Source organism: Protopterus annectens, chromosome 7.part0, assembly GCF_019279795.1.
Source record: "Protopterus annectens isolate FY-2018-M chromosome 7.part0, PAN1.0, whole genome shotgun sequence".
In the NCBI taxonomy this organism is placed as follows: domain Eukaryota; kingdom Metazoa; phylum Chordata; order Ceratodontiformes; family Protopteridae; genus Protopterus; species Protopterus annectens.
The window spans coordinates 979,330,906-979,349,210 of record NC_056739.1 but is presented as its reverse complement, the minus strand read 5'-3'; the positions used below and the strand labels follow the sequence as shown (position 1 = coordinate 979,349,210).

General features: G+C 39.6%; 1 protein-coding gene across 2 annotated transcripts in view; it reads right to left on the bottom strand.

Annotated features, from left to right (window-relative positions):
* Window positions 1–17,696, bottom strand: part of REC114 (REC114 meiotic recombination protein) — a 1,356,532-nt gene extending 1,338,836 nt beyond the window's left edge. For both annotated transcript variants that reach the window (XM_044077559.1, XM_044077560.1), the window contains exon 1: window positions 17,391–17,696. In XM_044077559.1, the coding sequence (XP_043933494.1) occupies window positions 17,391–17,573 (183 nt within the window). In that variant the 5' untranslated portion in view covers window positions 17,574–17,696. The remainder of the gene's footprint in view (window positions 1–17,390) is intronic.
* Window positions 17,697–18,305: the final 609 nt, after the last annotated feature.

The following is an 18,305-nucleotide window of genomic DNA, read 5'->3' as shown; positions in this document are numbered from 1 at the left end:
CGACGACAAAAAAACAATCTAGGAATGGTTTTAACATGGGTCGACGTAGGTGTTCAGTATTATTCAGAACTACAAACATCTCCCCTACCTCGACCCATGTTAAAACACAGTCCTAGATTGTTTTTGTTGTCGTCGGCATTACTATTTTCGAACTTCCGTGTTCGACTATAGTACAGTCAATGTAGTGCTGTTCGACATTTCAATAGTAAACTCAGTAAAACTGTTTTTCATGTTAAGAACCTTAAATCAGCAATATTAGCTGGTTCAAATGGAGCGAGTGTTAGCTTTTCCAACACAAAAATAAGATGCTAAGGAGGGATCAATGGTTTTCTTGGAGGTCTCTCAAGCAAAATCCCTTTCAAAAATATTTTAACTTTTGAGCATATGCATTGAAGGAGGAGGATTCATCGGCAGACATTCTGAAATGGATGATAAATAAGCCTTGATAGGGCAGTAAGAAAGGTCATAAGACAGTAACTCACACAAATATTGTAAAAGCAGAGAGCAAGTGGCCCTGAATGCATGCTGGTCATGTTGCTGAAAATAAGTAGAAAACCTTTTCCATTTGTTACCATACAATTTTCTAGTAACAGACTTTCTTGCCTCTGTTAACACCTGCTGTATGTCCTCCATAAACAGGTGCCCAAAGGGAATTAAGACCTTATCATCGGGCAGTCAACTGATGTTGACTGTTGGGGTATATCAGACACCCCTGATATTATGTCAGTATATCCAGAATGTGAGAAAGCTTGTGGTAATTTCCTCTGGCTATTTCGAAAAGAAAAGAGAACACAGGTTGCCTGGGCCAAAAGGAAGCCATTACAATGATCTTGGGAGATTCCTTCTAAATATTCAGAAGTACCCCATATATTAGTGGAAAGGAGGGAAAGCATACAGGAACATTCCTGTCCAAGGAAAACAAAAGGCACCTGTCTTCCAGGCTTATTTGCAAGTGTAATGGAACAAGATATTGCCAGTTGATTGTTCATAGAGGAGGCAAACAGGACTATTTGAGGAAGTCCCCAGTAATGGATCAAATCTTGGAAGACCTCCTGAACCAGATTCCATTAGTGAATGTCTGACCTGGTCCTGCTCAACTTGTCTACCGCAAACTTTGATCTGATGGAATGTACGGTGCCTGTAGAGTGAGACTGGCTCTAACGCTAAACAGCAAGTTGACATGGCTAGTTTGCAAAGGAGGTACAACCCGGTTCTCCCTTGCTTGCTAATATATCACACGACTGTGGTATTGTCTGTAACCACTTGAACAGGTTCCAGGGAACAAAGATGGTTCAGAGAGTTGAGTGCTTTGATCAGGGCAGACATCTCCTTGATATTAAGTTTACAATCACTTTGACAAAGTGCAGGGTATTGAGATACACATGTTTGAAATGCAGTTTGCAAGTGTGCATAAAAACAACCAAAAATGATTGACTCCACAACTGCAAATGCCAGTGTGCATTCAATGTTGTGAAATCGATGTTCTGCATGGAGATCGCACTACAGTGGTGATCGGGAAATGTACCCATTTCCTCACTACAGTACAATCTCGGAGTTTGTATATATAATCAGCAGGGGGTGAAGGGGTGCAGCCCTCCACATGGGGGGTGCAGGGGGGCTTGCCCCCCTACAAGACGTTAGTTGGACATGTCTGACGGTAAGGTATGCTGGGTAATGTCAACTATGTCAAAAATGGCCTTGTAGACTTGTGCCTTTCCGATGTTTGTAATTTCAAGTTTGTCGAGTAAGTGATTACTCAATGGAATGCCTTTCAAGGTTTTGATAGCAAAGTGATATTTATATGCTTGCTTCTGCCGTTGATGTCCCACACACCCTACAATTTCATCCCTCCTGAAACTGCTCCACAAGGAAAGTCCAAACCATCACCACCAAAAGATTTCTCTTCTGACAAACTGCAGAAGTGGGATTTGAAAAGTTAAAGGGTGTTGGTGCTGGGACCAAAGATATTTCAGATTCCACTGTATCTTTCTCATGTTGAGTCTTGCCAGAAATATCATGAGAATCATTGATGCCAAGAGACCCAAAATCCTGAGGTATTCACTTCCAGTGACTGAAGCTAAAGTGGAAAACCTTAGAAATAGATCTAAATAAAGATCTACTTTTTTCCTGTGTCTAGTTGACATCCCAGAAAAACAATCTTGTGTGAAGGCGTCAAAAAAGACTTTTGAATGTTCTCTTGGAATCCAAGCTTGTATAAGAGATCTCTCACCCAAGACAGAGTTATTCCTGACACTTTGAAATAGACTGCAAAGATAAGCATGTCATCTAAATATGGAAAATGTGAATACCCTGTAGCCTGCAATGAGCTACCGCTACAGCTACACACTTTGTGAGCACTCTTGGTGAAATAGATAGTCAAAAAGATAAGGCAGTGAACTGATGTGATCCAGACACACAAACCTTAAGAAATGTCTGAAGTCTAGATGAACAGGGATGTGAGAAGCATCTTTTAAGTCTAGTGCTACTAAGAAACATGAAAGAGGAAGATGAGGTAACAGGGTGCGAAGTGGCATCATTTTGACTGTAGACACTATGACAAACATGTTTAGGAAACAGAGAAAGAAAGAAAACTCCATAACTAGCCTCCAAGCATTTTTTTTTCATTGGCACTAGCATCAATTTTAAACAAAAACCCTTCCCCGCCTTGGGAGGATGAACTATTTCTATCACTGCTTGGGACAGAATGTGATGAAAAACAGGAGGAAACAAAAGGTTCTGATCTGGAGGATGAGGAATGACCCACTAGAAAGGAGAAATTCCATAGTCATTGCCATCTGTAACCTTGATGAATGATTTTCAGAAACCATTTGTCTGATATTTAAAGCAGATTCCTCACAAGAAACTGCAGAAAAACATTCCTCATGCTTTCACAATTTGTCAGAACAAACTTTAACATATGAGCCTGACAATTCAAAATTCTGAAAATGAGTTGCAGAAGTATACACTTTTCTCCCATGCCTGTCAATAATTTTCCCATGCTTATCAGAATTGGAATTAACTAAGTGCTTAGCAACAGTGGGATTAACTGAAGCCATAGATCCTGGGTCACATTTGGGAATAGTGTATACAAATTTAAATGACCAAGGAACTTTATATATCCTATTTGCCTTTTTAGGGGCATCTTGACTGATTATAAGAAAAAATGCAGGCACTAACACACAAGTCCTGTAAAACAGACAGAACAAGAGGAATGGGTGTAGGTTTTTGGAAATCCTTCTGTAACAACTCAGAGTATTTTCTGAGGGACTAAGAAGCCTCAGTGTTCTCCCCACTGAAACACTGGCACGTTCTAGCAATACTCTTATAGAAAGACAAATCCTCACGTGGAGAATCAGAAAGTGAGCTCTCCTCTGAGTCTGAATTAGAAATCTGAGGACAAAACCCTGAATCCATCCCAGCATCTTCCTCCTCAGATTCAGAATCCTGACCCTCTTCAGGAAAGGAGGCATCCTTCTTTCATTTAACAGGAACTATTCTGCAAGAAGGAGCAATAGCCTGAATATCTGATATCCAAAGAAAGTTGAGGTGGAGTAGATACACACTTAGTTTTCTGTTTCTTTTTGACAGGAAAAATGGGGCCATCCTTTTACTAATGGCAGCCACTGCTTCTCCAGGGATGGGCACAGCATTCTGACACAACAGGGAACCTTCCTTGTTCCCTCTCCCAGAGCCGACAAGAGTGGCTCTTCCTTGTCCACTGAGGGGATCCCAACAGCCACAGAGGATGTGCTAACCCCCACTGCATAATGACTGCAGCTGCTACATCAAAGGGATCTGGGGTAAAAGATGAGCGGTCTAAGGAACAACAAATGGGGCCAGCAGAGTCACCCACCTGTGACTGAAGCAAATTGTTAGCCTGCTGCAGTAGCAAAGGCTATTCGCTTATTTTTTTCTTTTTGTGGCTGGAAAAAATTGACAATGGCACTGACGATCTGTTCCATAGTCAAGCTGAAAATGGTGCCCCTACTATGGGAGAATAAGCAACAAATACCAGTAAAACTAGTAGTCAATAAAAGTTACTTTTCTGTTGGAAAAACACAGTAAAAGCATTTTCAAACACTATGGCAGCCCTACAATGGAAAAATAAGCACAATTTCTCCACAGAAAATATTTTATCATTTATTTAACGCTACTTTTAAAATGATAAAAACAACGAGTGATCCATAGGTAGGTACTAGGCTATTGGCCGTAGGGCCTATATAAGCCTAGCCAAAAAGGTAACCTGGCTTTCGCCACCCAAGAAAATTATTTTCTTGCGCCCCTGTCGAGCAGGCCACAGAGGTGATCCCTGCAGTGAATTTCGATTTCCCATCCAACCATCAAGATTTTTCTTGAAGAGTGCTAATGAGGAGCTTTGTCTGATATAGATAGGTAGTTTGTTCCAGAGTATGGGAAGTCTCTGGGACAGGAATCTATCCTTCCAGCATGTTCTGTTTATCGTAGTGACAAGGTTTAGGTCCCCAAAGCGTGTAGCTTGGAGGGATTGGGATTTCTTTAAGTGGAGCATGTCCAACAGCTCTGGGTTTGACATAGCTTTGTATGTTAGGCAGAGATCGTCTCTGAGTAGGCGATATGCGATGGAGTAAAGCTGGAGTTTTTTTAGACGGTCTGCGTAGGGCATCTGTTTGAGGTCGGCAATCCTCTTTGTGAGGTATTTCTGCGGCCTTTCTAGTTGTTGTAGATGTCTTGCAAGGTACATACCAAAAGGGGCATTGTACACTATAATGGGTCTAATGAGTGACGAGTACAGGGGAACAATTACCTCTTTTTTTCCTGGATGAGAAACCTTTTGTGATGAGGCATGCCACATAGAAGGATTTCCTGACTACTGTGGCGATGTGATTATCAAAGGAGAGACTACTGTCCACCTGTGTCGCAAGGTCTCATCACACTTTCGGTGTTAAGTAGAATACCACCTACATGGTAGCTCATGGGTGCAGAATTTTCACCAAAGGGGATGACAATGCACTTTTTGGCATTGAGCTTGAGGCCATGGCTTTGACACCAGGCATCTGTCTCCGTGAGGCCCTTTTGCAGGATGTCCACATTTTTTGGATTTTCAGTTATGGCTCCTAGTTTGTAGTCATCTGCGAACTTCATTAGCCAAAGACCTTCTGTGTTAGTCTGTACTTCAGAAAAGTAGATACCAAACAGGAGAACAGGAGAGGACCTAGGACTGAACCCTGTGGTATTCCACTTGTTACTGGTCTGAAGTCGGATTTGGAGTTTGTTACTTTCACAGTGTGGGTTCTGTCAGTGAGCCAGTTGGCAACCCATCTTGTGACATACGGATTTATACCTAGTTTAGTGAGTTTATCTATAATTCCAGAGTGGGGGATGGAGTCAAAAGCCTTGGCGAGATCTAGATAGCCTGTGTGAACCACCTTACCCTTGTCTACGGCTTTGGTGACTGCTTCAAAAAAGTCTATCAGGTTTAGGAGACATGATCTGCCTTTTACAAGCCCGAACTGGGTGGGGTCAAGAGTTTGGAGATTACCAATGTCTTTGTGTACAAGATCCATGATGATACATTCCATGGCCTTGCAGACCAGGCTCCTTAGGATAATGGGGCGGTAGTTCCTGGGGTCGGTGGTTGCTCCCCCTTTGTGGAGTGGGATAAACGTCGCTGTGCACCATTCAGTGGACACAAAGCCTGAGGTGAAGATATGATTGAACATGGTGCTTAGGTGGGGTGCCAGTTCATTCTGCAGTTCATGTAGAACGCAGCCTGGGATGTTGTCAGGTCCCATGGATGTTGTGTTCTTGGCTTTGGAGAGTGTGGCTTTTACCTGCGCAGCCATGATTACAGGAACTTTGCATTCTTCCGGTATACAGATGGACCCTTTAGGGGGTGAGAGGGGGGTAAAGTTAGCAGTGAAACCTATCTGCCCAGGATGTTGGCAATATCAGTTGGTTCTGTATATTTAGTGCCATTGTGCTGCAACTCAGAGCAGATCTGAGTGCTGCCATTGAGATTCTTGACATAGCTATAGAATGCTTTGTGGTTGTCTTTAGAATCAGTGATGATTTTGTTTTCGTAACTAGCTTTGGAGGATTTTATGAGGGATCTCAGCTTCTTACTGAGGCTGACCAGGGAGTTCCTCCAATCATGGGATTTTACTCTTTTTTGCAACAGTTTCTTTCTTCTGTTGTAGAATTTGTTTATGGCAGGGGACCACCAGATTGGTTTCCTTTTTCTGGAGGATAGCATCTTGGTTCTGGTAGGGATAGCACGATCCATGCACTCGTGTAAGTGCTTATAAAGTGCATTTGTGTACGATTCAGCAGTCGTGCCTCTACTGTACATCTGCATGGGTGTCGTGAAGTTTGCCACTTCTTTCTTGAGAAGCGTGAAGTTGACTTTGGAGAAGTTTTTTATGGTGGTTTCCCTAATAGGGGGGTGGGGCCAGGATGTGGATGTCTAGGGTGATTAGCTTGTGGTCGGATCTGACCAACAAGGAATTGAAATCTGGTGTGGAACACCGGTCGCTCATGCTGGTAATCACCAGGTCTAGGATATTGTTGCCCCTGGTGGGGGTGTGGATAAGTTGATCCAAGGCATTGGAATTTATGAATTCCAGAAAACGTTGAGCAAAAGAGTTGGTACATGAGTAGTTTTCTCAGTTAATGGTGGGGTAGTTGAAATTGCCCATTATTAGGGTGTTGGGTGTACCCTAATATTTTTCAGTGAATCAAGAAATGAGGAGTGGGAATCCTGGGGCATGGTGGAGGATCTGTAGCAAGTTACAATTTGGATTGCGATCTTGCCCAGAGTTAGTTGCACTTGGATCATCTCGGATGCATTATGCTGAGCAACTTGCCTGGAGTTGTGGATATCCTTAATGAATATGAACACGCCTCCGCCTTTAGTGTTTTGGTCCAGGTGAGGTGGCCAAAAGGTGTGGTATGAATTATAGCCTGGTAATGCAGGGGTGCTCTCTGGAGCCTTGAACCAGGTCTCTGTCACTGCACAGATGTTGATGTTCTCCATTTTAAGGAGTACCGCGAGTGAATGCATTTTGAGGTTTAGGCTTCTAGCAGTGAGTAGCATTACCCTCAGATTTTGCTTAAAAGCCATGGTGGTACAGCGGTAGCGTTGTTGCCTCACAGCAAGAGGTTCTCCTGTTCGATTCTCGGCTGGAGTGCCTTCTGTGTGGAGTCTGCATGTCCTCCCCGCTGTCGCGTGGCCTCCGAAAGACATGTGTGAATGGGCATGCCTTCGCTGAAGGTTGGGCATCGGGCTGGCAACTCGGCACCATAAAAATCTACTGCCAATCATTAGCAGACCAGAGTTCTGCTGTGACGACCCCTAACCGGGAAAAGCCGAAAAGACAAACAACAACCCTCAGATTTTGCTTGCTTGTACCTGTTAAGGTGGTGGATTTGTCATTTGAACCTTGCCTAAAAAAAGCACTGTAGGGGTGGCAAGAGCCTTAGCCAGTATTCGGAATCTCAAGGGCGATAGGTGTAGGCCATCTCTGGCAAAGCATCGTGGTCTGTCGATCATGTCATCCCAGTCAGACAGATACTGGATCCCCTTAGAATGACAACAGAAGCTTAGCCAATTGTCGAAGACAATCGTTTTGTCCTTGTACTGTGGTATCATTCTGGGTGATGGCAGGATGCTACTCAGGGCTAGGGTCATACCTGCCTGGGCTGCAAGATCGGAGAGATCCTCCATGTCTCTTTTCATGTAGTCCAGGGAGGTACGTCTCAGGTCATTCACACCAACATGGACAATGACAGAGTCATATTTGTACTTGCTGTGGAGTGACCTGAGTGCATGCGTTATGTGGCGGATCCTGGCACCCGACAGGCAGCTGACAGTAACTTTCTCCTTGTTTAGCCTGGTGAGTGGAACATCAGTGTGCCTGACTATAGAGTCACCTATGAGTAGAGGGTTGGGTACATTGTTATGCCTTATGGGCTGTGGTTGAGTGACACACTTGAGTCTGTGGGCTATGTGTCATTTGGGTTGTGTTGGGGGGGTGGAGGTTGCTTGCGTTTCTGCTTAGGTCTCTGTTGCTTGAGCAGATTTTTATTGAGAGCCTCCACGAATGTAGGTATGTGTTTCATGTTTCTGTGTGTGTGTTTTGGTGGTGTAGGTTTTGAGGGACTGTGTGATGAGTGTGGTGTGGTGCAAGTGTTTGCCTTCTCCTCTTGACTGTCTAGTCCAGTCTTGGGTGAAGAGAACTTTGCTTCCAGTTTGGCTATATAAGTGCATCTCTCACTGGTTGTAGTGTTGGGTGGTAGGAAGAGAGGGTTGTCTGTGTACATGAGGCAATTGCTGCATTGCCCCAAGATGCCCAGATTCATCAGGTAGACAGGAGAAAACACCGGGAGCTGACCCTTAGACATGCCTGGATAGGGCTTATTTATTAAGTACTAAAAACTGTTTTCCTCTAGACAAGTTAGGAAAGTTGAGTGCTGTAGTAATTTGTAGCTTATTTAGTGCTTACAACGGAGTTCTGAACAAGTGCTGAGCTCAAAGAAACAAATTTTATTGCTAAAACTAAAAAAATGGCTAGTTCTAAGGGAAAATTTGAAGTGCAGACTTTGTGGCGCCGTGAATAGTTTACCCTTAGCTAGGCGGCGGTGCATGAAGTGTATATATATATATATATATATATATATATATATTTTTTTTTTTTAATATAACAGTAGCAAATGAGCAAACTGATTTAAACAAATTAACCAATTAATCAATAAAAAGCTAAAAACTGAGCCCTGTTACAGCAGTTTTCGATCAGACAAGAACTAACTGCACACTCCTGCCACTAGGGTGCAGGGAAACCTTCTCCAAAAAAGGATGGTCTGAATTAGTGCTCAAGTTATACAAACAAAGCTAGATTCAGCAGGTCTGAATTTAGTCTATGCTACAGCAAACAACGCGTACCAATTTCAGAAAGAAACAGTTCAAATAAGCAAGGTCAATAAGCCTTTAACTAGAAACTTCCAGCTTAGAAGGTCAGAATCTACCCCCTCCTCCCACAAGAGTGCAGACCACACCTTATAAATGTAAAATAACTGGCCCAATGCCCAAGTGCTTAAACCAGAACTAATACACTTTTAGAGCAGACACTAAGCCTTCAATCAGCAACTCCCAACTTAGAAGGATGTAATTTACCTATCCTGCCACAACAGTGCAGACCACAAACCTTCTTAAAGTAAAGCAACTGGTCTGAAGCCCAAGTGCTTCAACCAAAGGCTTAGAATAACAGTTACAATTTAATCAGGCTACTAACAAGCAGTAATAAATGCAGCAAATTAAATGCAATTAAGTACTTTTAAGAACAAGCAGCAAAAGCAAAATAATGTAATAAAGTAGGAATAAACACAAATACAGTAAAAGCAGATGAATAAAGTGCAATTATTATATAACAATAGAAAATGAGCAAACTGATTTAAACAAATTACCCAGTTAACCAGTCAAAAAACTAAAAACTGAGCCCTGTTCCAGTAGTCTTCAATCAGACAAGTGCTAACTGCACACTCCTGCCACTAATGTGCAGGGGAACCTTCTCCAAAAGAGATGGCCTGGATTAGTGTTCAAGTTATACAAACAAATCTAGATTAAGGATACCTGACTCTAGTCTATGCTACAGCAACCAATGCACGCCATTTTCAGAAAAAAACTGTTCAAATAAGCAGGCACAATAAGTCTTTAACCAGAAATTCCCATCTTAGAAGGACAGAATCTAGCCTCTCCTCCCACAACAGTGCAGACCACAAACCTTCTTAATGTAAAACAACTGGTCTGGAGCCCAAGTGCTTAAACCAAAAGGCTTAGAGTAACAGTTACAATTTAATCAGGCTAATACCAAGCAGTAATAAATGGAGCAGAATAAATACAATTGAGTAATTTTAAGAAGAAGCAAAAACAAAATAAAGTGCAATTTCTTTTAGTAAAGTGCAAGGAGAGAGGAAGAAGGAGCAGAATAAAAATTCAAGGTTAAGAACCTAAGTGGGTTGGCCTTCTTAAATGTTCTCTCTGAATTAAGTAGAGTGAACACCAGACTGGGAGGGGTGTCCCAGATCAAATTTACAGTAGGGGCGGGCAACTGCAAAGCCACCAACTATAAGACCACCACAAGCATAGGGTGGGGGGGGACAGTTACAGGACAGATGAGAAACAGAAAGCAATGCCAGAAAATATATAAAATAATTCAGTCAGGCAAAATTAAGACAATGCAGAACTCTGAAAGGTTAAAATGCCAAGAAATATACTTATCAATCGGCAATATATCTCCAGATTGTTTGAGAATCACACAGCAGACAGAACACCAGGAGTTTCCAATGGTGTATGCAGGAATTTACAAACAGAAACTATTTTTAAATCAGCAAGCCTTGAAGCAATCAGATAACACAAAAGCTGTTAGACCAGTTAAGACCATTTAAAAGTATGTTACAGTCTTGAGACAATACTTTAAAACACAACACTGAAGCTTTAAAATAATTTTCTTGAAGACGAAAGTAATAAAACATTAGCATAAAATGCAAAAACTGAAGTTTTTTCCCCAAAGGGAACTTATTTGCCCAGCTCAGGAAAGCACAAGCTGACTGTCGATCCTCGCAGTACAGGAAAGTACTGGAGGGCTTCTTGTCCAAACTTGTCTTTTGGTCAGCTCAGCTTGCGCTGCTTGACAGCTTAGAAGCATGGAAGGTGCCCTCAAGCTTTGGAATCTGGCCGAGTGTTATAGCCTTGGCAGAATATTACCCATATACCTAAGGCTACTGCAGCAGTGATCAACATGAAGAACAAAGGAACAAAGGAAGATTCTCCATGTTACCTCTAGTAAAGAGTGCAGGCTCATTACACATTGGGCGAGTAATAAACACAACACTCCATTTTACAGAAAGCAAAATTGTTGTCTGTTAAGAAAACACACACCTCTCAAGTATCCAGAATTTTGCAAAATGTCCAGATTTTTGCCTCAGTCTTGACCTGTTTTTCAAAAAATCTGTAGTTTTCTGGCAAATCATTAAGAATTGCATTTACTAAACAATGACAGACATTTGAGTTCCAAACTTCATATCTTCCATAAAATGCATACTAATACAAAATGTTAGTCTAGCAATGTTCTAAATTTATAACAGCAATATTTCAAATCTATCCTTGATTTTGGGGCTTTGTCCTCCCACCCCCTTATTTCTGGCTTTTTTGAATAAGAAATATTGTTATTAAATTATAACTTATGAAATGGCAATTATACTTCTACAAAAATGAAAACAAACCTTATTAACATAATCTTAATTGCAAGCATTATACATCGCAAACCATATTGACATAATTTTAGTTGCAAACATTATACATTACTTATAATCTACCAAATCATTGTCAGTCAAACATTGCATAGCTGCATTCTTTTAAACCCCATTCTTCCCCTGTGTGTATTCTTCCCACAATTCCCATTTTTCTATGCAATTTGCTCCCACCCTTTACCAAAGATCCCAATTCCAATTGTTTTCTGGTACTATATTCACTACTTCTAGTACATTTGGTTCACACTTTGATTTCCATTTTCTAGTAATTGCATTTTTGGCAGCCACCATAATGAGACTCAGCAAGACCTTACTATGCCTATGCAATTCCGATTCTGTCTCATAGCTCAGAAAAATAATTTCCATAGATACACCAATTTGCAAGTCCACTAGCTCTGACAGAGTAGTCTGCAAGGAATCTTTAAAGTCTGCCAATTCATTACACTTCAAAATTATGTTTTCAATTACCCTTTTCTTCCCCATCACACCTCCAACATTTGCTGTCTACCACAGGAAAAATTCCATTGAGTCTACTTAAGAGTATAAAAATATGTATGTAAACATTTCTAAGCAAAAATCCTAAATCTTCTAGATGTTGTTGCATATTTGGGAGACATATATACATGTATCCCCATTGTTTCAATGTGAATTGCTTATCCAATCTCTCTTCCCAATCCTTTCTAACCTCCTGTATCCCTAACTGCAGTCATCCCTATTAGCAGAATCTCCTTTCTCCATTCCCGTGTTGGCTTAGTTCTTAGAATACTTTCTGATAGTTTATGAATATAATATTCTGTATGTTTATTGTTATTCTCCTTAAAGATCTGCATCAAAAATTCCAGTCTCTCTTTGTTTCTTGAGCTTCCTCCCTGTTTCATCATCATCCCTTTCCACTTGAATTATAGATTTTTACTTGTGCTATGTACAGGAGCCTTAACTGTGTAGCTCTGAAATACTCCTTCAAATTGGGTAATCCCAATCTGCTTTCTTCTATTGGAACAATCAGCTTATCCCACTTAACTCTTGCCATCTTCCCCTCCCAGATAAAACCCTTCAGCTCTTTGTTAACTGCTATCCACAACTTCTCCTCTGGTTGATAAAAATATGCCTGACCTGTATATAAGACTAAGGGGCTAAAAACATTTTAACCGCTTGTATATTAGTATCCATATCCATATAACAGAGCTTCCAATTTATCAGTTTTGTATTATCTTTTGTTAATTTCTTCCCACATATCCTTAGCTGCCACACCAGAATTATTTTTAATTCATACTTTTAAGTACTTTGTTTTATCATGTTGCAATAAATATGGATATTGCTGAACCAGTTCATGTGTGGGTACATAATTTACAGCTATTGTCGTTGTTTTAGCTTCATTAATTTTGTATCCCGAAAACATCTAAAACTATCTCAAAATGTTCTGCAACACTGAAATGTCCTTTTCTGGTTTTACCAGTTACAAAATAATATCATCTGCAAATGAATACAGCTTTTCTTGACTACTATACAAATGATATCCTTGAATTTGTGAGTCCCTTATGTTCTTTCTCAATGGTTCTAAATATAATGCAAATAATAAAGGAGAAAGAAGACACTCCTGCCTGGATCCTATGCTCATGCAAAAATTAACCAACCCACTTTAATTTTCGCCTCCAATCCCTCATATAGCCTCCTAATCAACCTTATAATTTTATCAGGGAATGCAAATGCTTAAATTGCCCTGCTCATAAAATCCCAGCTTACTCTGTCAAATGCTTTCTCTGCATCAGGACCCACCAACAACTGTGACATTTTCTTACATTCTGCTTCCCTCTCGATCATTAATGTTCTGTTAATGTTGTCAAATGTTTGCCTCCCCTCCAGAAAACCACATTGATCCATATCGATCAATTATGACATCATGTTTACATTCTTTTGTCCATTACAGACATAAATTATAATCATTGTTTAGTATTGAAATGTACCTGTATAATGCTGGATCTGATAGGTATTTACCCTGTTTAGGTATTACAGCCACCAACACTTTCTTCCAGGATGTTGATACTTCTCCTCTTCTTAAAATACTGGTAAACATAACCTTCCAGATCTTTATCAGTTTTCCCCTCCTAGTTTCCAAACTTCCACAGGAATACCCTCTATTCCTGGGAACTTTCTTTTGGATTGGTTATATATCACCTTTTTTATCTCATCTCCTCCTATCCTAACTGTTAGTAATTAAACTCATCTACCTCTAACCTTGGCATATTTCATTCTTCCATAAACATCTCTGTACCTCTTCTTGATTTCCATATTTCTCTGTTTATACAGACTTTCACAGAATTTCCAAAATATTTCTAATATCTCTGTAGGATTTCTTATCTTCCTTGTTGTAGGCTCTCTAAGCTTGGTGACAGCCCTTTTTACTTTCTGTTGCCTGAGTCGTTGTGCTAAACGTTTTTGTGCTCTACAGTTATCAAAAAAAAACAGTTGCTTAACAGCAATCTTTCTAAACTCATGCATATTATTGAGGTAATACCTTATTTTCTGTTTAGCATTCTGCAGTTGCTCCTCTTCTTGTTCTGTGAGATTTCCCTATTCTGCAATACTTTAACATTTGTCAGTCCCTCTGAATAATTATTGTTACTTCTTAACAATATCTCTCTTTTTTTTATTTCCACTCTATTTTTAAACTCCACTTTAATTTTATTCCACGCTCTAGCTATACTTTCAGAAAAAAAAATCTATCTTCTCTAATAGGTCTGGAGTAATTTCCACTATCCATTCCTTAAATTCCTCTCTTTTCTACAGGTAGGTGGGAAAGTACCAGTGTCTCATTTTTATTTCATTGCCCTGTGTTTTTATTTCAGTTATTACTGGTACATGATATGAAATAGTTATTGGGTGTGTCTCAAGATTTTCAATTAAATGCACATGTTCCTGTTAACTGTGTCTTGAGGAATAATATGTAAATTCATTCCGGACTCCTAGTACTGAATTAACATCTTCCATGCCAAATATATTCATAAATTTCTTCAAAAATCTACCCTCCTTTGTTATATTTTCCTTCTGGGCCCCCCTGACACATTGTCACTGCTACAAATCAAATTCCAGTCCGCACATATAAGTAACATTCTTTGCTGAAAGTTGATTATTTTTCCCAGAATTTTCTTAAGCTACATGATAGCAGCTTTAGGTGGATTATAAATACATGCAGTGTAATCCTCCTCCCTTGCCAGTAGCCCCTTAGGACTACAAATCTACCATTATTATCATCTGTAACCTCTTCTATCACTATTGGAGCTCCTCTTACAATTAAGATAAGTGGTCCTCTTTTCCTTTGTCCCACGTATTCACCTTTCAACACAACAATGACCCCAAGCATACATCCAAATCAACAAAAGAATGGCTTCACCAGAAGAAAATTAAAGTTTTGGAATGGCCCAGCCACAGCCAAGACCTAAATCCAATAGAAAATCTGTGAGGTGACCTGAAGAGGGCTGTGCACAAGAGATGCCCTCGCAATCTGACAGATTTGGAGCACTTTTGCATGGAAGACTGGGCAAATATTGCCAAGTCAAGATGTGCCATGCTGATAGACTCCTACCCAAGAAGACTGAATGTTGTAATTAAATCAAAAGGTGCTTCAACAAAGTATTAGTTTAAGGGTGTGTACACTTATGCAACCAGCTTATTGTACGTTTTTTATTTTTTTCCCCTAATAGATTTGTTTCTTTTTTCAATTGAATTGTACAGGTTATAGGTCACATTAAAGGTGGAAAAAGTTTTGAAATGATTTATTGTGGTCTCATTTTTATATCACAAAAACCTAGCATTTTAACAGAGGTGTGTACACTTTTTATATCCACTGTGCATATAAAAATATGCAGGCACAGTATTGTTAAAAAAATATTAATAATAGTACACTATAAATAAACACTGAAATGTGCATGCATAAACTGCAAGTATCTTAGAGTATTTACAGAGAGATAAGGTGCTTAGGTAACCTCTACAATAGTAATACAGTTAAGAGAATTAGAATTACATTTACAGTATATACAAATAAAAAACTTTGGTGGTTTATACTGTGAAGATAGGTGAAGGCTGCCAGCCTAACCAGACAGAATTTTGTAGGTAATTATGTCATTTATAAATATTAATATAAGCCACAGGCTTGTTCTCTTAAATGGGAAAAAAATGGTGTTAAGCGTGGAACTGCAAAAATGTAACAACAGAGCACTCTGCTGTAACAAAGGTGATAAGTCAATTCTTTGATATCAAAACTCGGAGCCGAGATGTCTAGATAAAGGCATTTTGCCTATTGTTTTGAGGCCACAGTTAATGGCAAGAATTTGCATATATAATTTATTTTATTGTTCTGGCTTCCTGACCAGCTGCAAGATCAAGGGCTATTAACCTCTGAGAGTCTGTTAGCCTGGGAACCAGAAAGAAATGATGTAATCTGAAATGAATCAGTGGTACTGTCTTATCAATTTAAGGACAGAAAGAATGAGAGCATTGGAGCATTTGTCTTCAGAACATTCACCTCACCACTCTACCTGTGTCTATATGTAAGTAATATACCATTTACTACCAATTGTATTATGTTAAGACCCTTAATTAGTGGCACAAAAGCAGGTGCACTTAGACTTGTTTTGAATAAATTGTTATGGTTACGTTTTGAACAATCATAGAGTTTTATAATTTTTGCATCTCTGGTTAAAGAATTCCACATGGCAAGTCCAAGTTTCTCCAATAGTAAGTGTGACTCTAAGTCATAAAAGTGTGATTGTGGCTTCTTGGCTGCTCTTAAGGAAATAATCTGGTTCCCTGATTTGGAGCATTCTTCTGAGTGGAGGGCAATAGTTTTGTGTTAGGACCATACAGATCAGAGTACTTAGTAGCAATGTGGCTCTATTGGTAATTTGTAGCCAATGCACAGTTTCATATAAGTTGCAGTGGTGGAGATTGTGCTCTTCCAGTAGGCCAAATCTATCTACTTTATTTTTGGCTATCTAGATATTTTGGGTATTGTGAGCTGAGGGTGAACAGTGGAAGGGCATATTCTATTTTGGGAATAAACATATTTATAGCTATTGTCATATGTGCGGTTGTGGAGAGTAGACGTCAAGAGTCTATAACAACATTTTAGTTGAGCTAGAACTTTGAAAGTAATGCTGTCTGTGAGTACACTGAACTTTAGGAATGGATCCTGGATTACACCAAGGTATTTTTGTTGTTTAACATTTGCTAAACTGCCTCCCTTAGTGTCTGTTAAAATTAATGGAAGCAATGACAGTGTATTTGGAGTGGAGAACACTTACACAGGTCTGTGAGTTTAGCTTGTATAGGCTGTTGAAGGGATTGTGTTTTTTGCTAGCTTCAAGTAGAAAAAATGCCATCTGGTTACATAATTATGTTGTGGTTGGGTAGATCTAGTGCTACACCATTTATATAGCGAGAATAGGAGAGGTCCCAAATCAGAACCTTGAGGGACACTAGTGTTAAATGTACCATATCCAGATAGTTGGTTATTTGAGTAGATTTGGAATGTCTGTCCTGCAACTAGTTTTTGAGCCCTGAAATTTGATTTTATTTTATTTGCAATTCGCTACTGTTGAAAATACTTGTTTTCATATTAATTTAACAGCTGTAATTTATATTTTATTATATGTGATGGTATTTGCTACTCTACCAACATTATACTTACTCTCCATATTTTCTTTTACTGGTCTTATTGATCTGCTCTATAAATAAATTATTGTAATAATCAGGAAGTGCAAAAAAAATGTAAAAGCAGAGAAGCTTACTCACTTTAAAAGCAATCTCCCTTTAAGAACAGGTGCCTAGCAGAAAGAGGACTGTAAAAACTAGAATGAACCTACACTGTTTCTAAACAGGAGAAAGAAGCACAGATACGCAGTGTGTAGCAGCAATTAAAGATTATAGTTGTAATACCAAAATTTCTTGTCACAGCAGAGCCCTGACCGAAATTCGGGGAGGGGAGATGTAACATTTTTAATTTTATTTCAGTAATAATGTCAGGATGACTAACCATTAAATATTACTGTCAGAATGACTAACCATAAAAAACAGGTAGCTGAAAGGCACGATCCATAAAATTAACTTACCTTCCAGGACGACCCGCAACTATCTGCTGTTTTTGTGGAGCCATATGTGGCGGCACCAGCTATAAAACGAGCGTAACGCTTCAAAGCCCACTGAGTTTGACAGAGGGTGCCGACAAAGTTGCCAGACCCCATTGCTTTTCCGTTGCTGCTATCGGCAAGCCTTTCGTCAGACTTCTCGGTCATACCTACTGTACGGGTAGCTTAACAGCTTTTATGAATATATACATAAGTGACTGCCTCAAGATAAACAGGAACGTGCGAATTTATTTATAACTTTAGTGCTGTCTTCTCCAGTCAGAAATAGCCAAGAACCCCCAACAACCAATTACAGCGTGATTGCAAAACGGGCGGGAAAACATGTTTGCTTTGCTGTGAAAATCAGTTGCTGGTGTGCGCGGCAGCGGGAGGAACGTGGGAATGTTGCAAGAGTGGTTTCAGTCTGAAATATGGCAATAAATAAGTGTTTTGATTCTGAAGTTAGTCACTGACCGTGTAATTGTGATTCTGGTCAGTCATCAGTCGCTAAAATAGAATACTTAAAAATAGTCACTAGTATTTGTTTGACTTTGCATGTGTTTTATGCTTATAACAAAGTCCGACTGTGAACCAAAGATTTTTTTAGGTATTAGGGTCGGAGAGATTTATGTGGGTTTTTGTTTTTATGAGTATTCCACCGTGAGGATAACATAAATAACGTGCTGGCTGGTTGCAATAATACGTAAGTACCAAGTTTTAAATATAGGTGTCTTAAACAGTAAAAGTGGAGCATTTCTAGATTTAGATTGGAAGCATTCCCCCTCTTCTTTTCTAGTATTTCAGTCTTCAATTTAAACATTTTTTTTTGCTGAATATAGGTATCACTAGTTAAGCCTTTATATTTTTGCTTTTTATTTAGAATGTCGTGTGTGTGTGTGT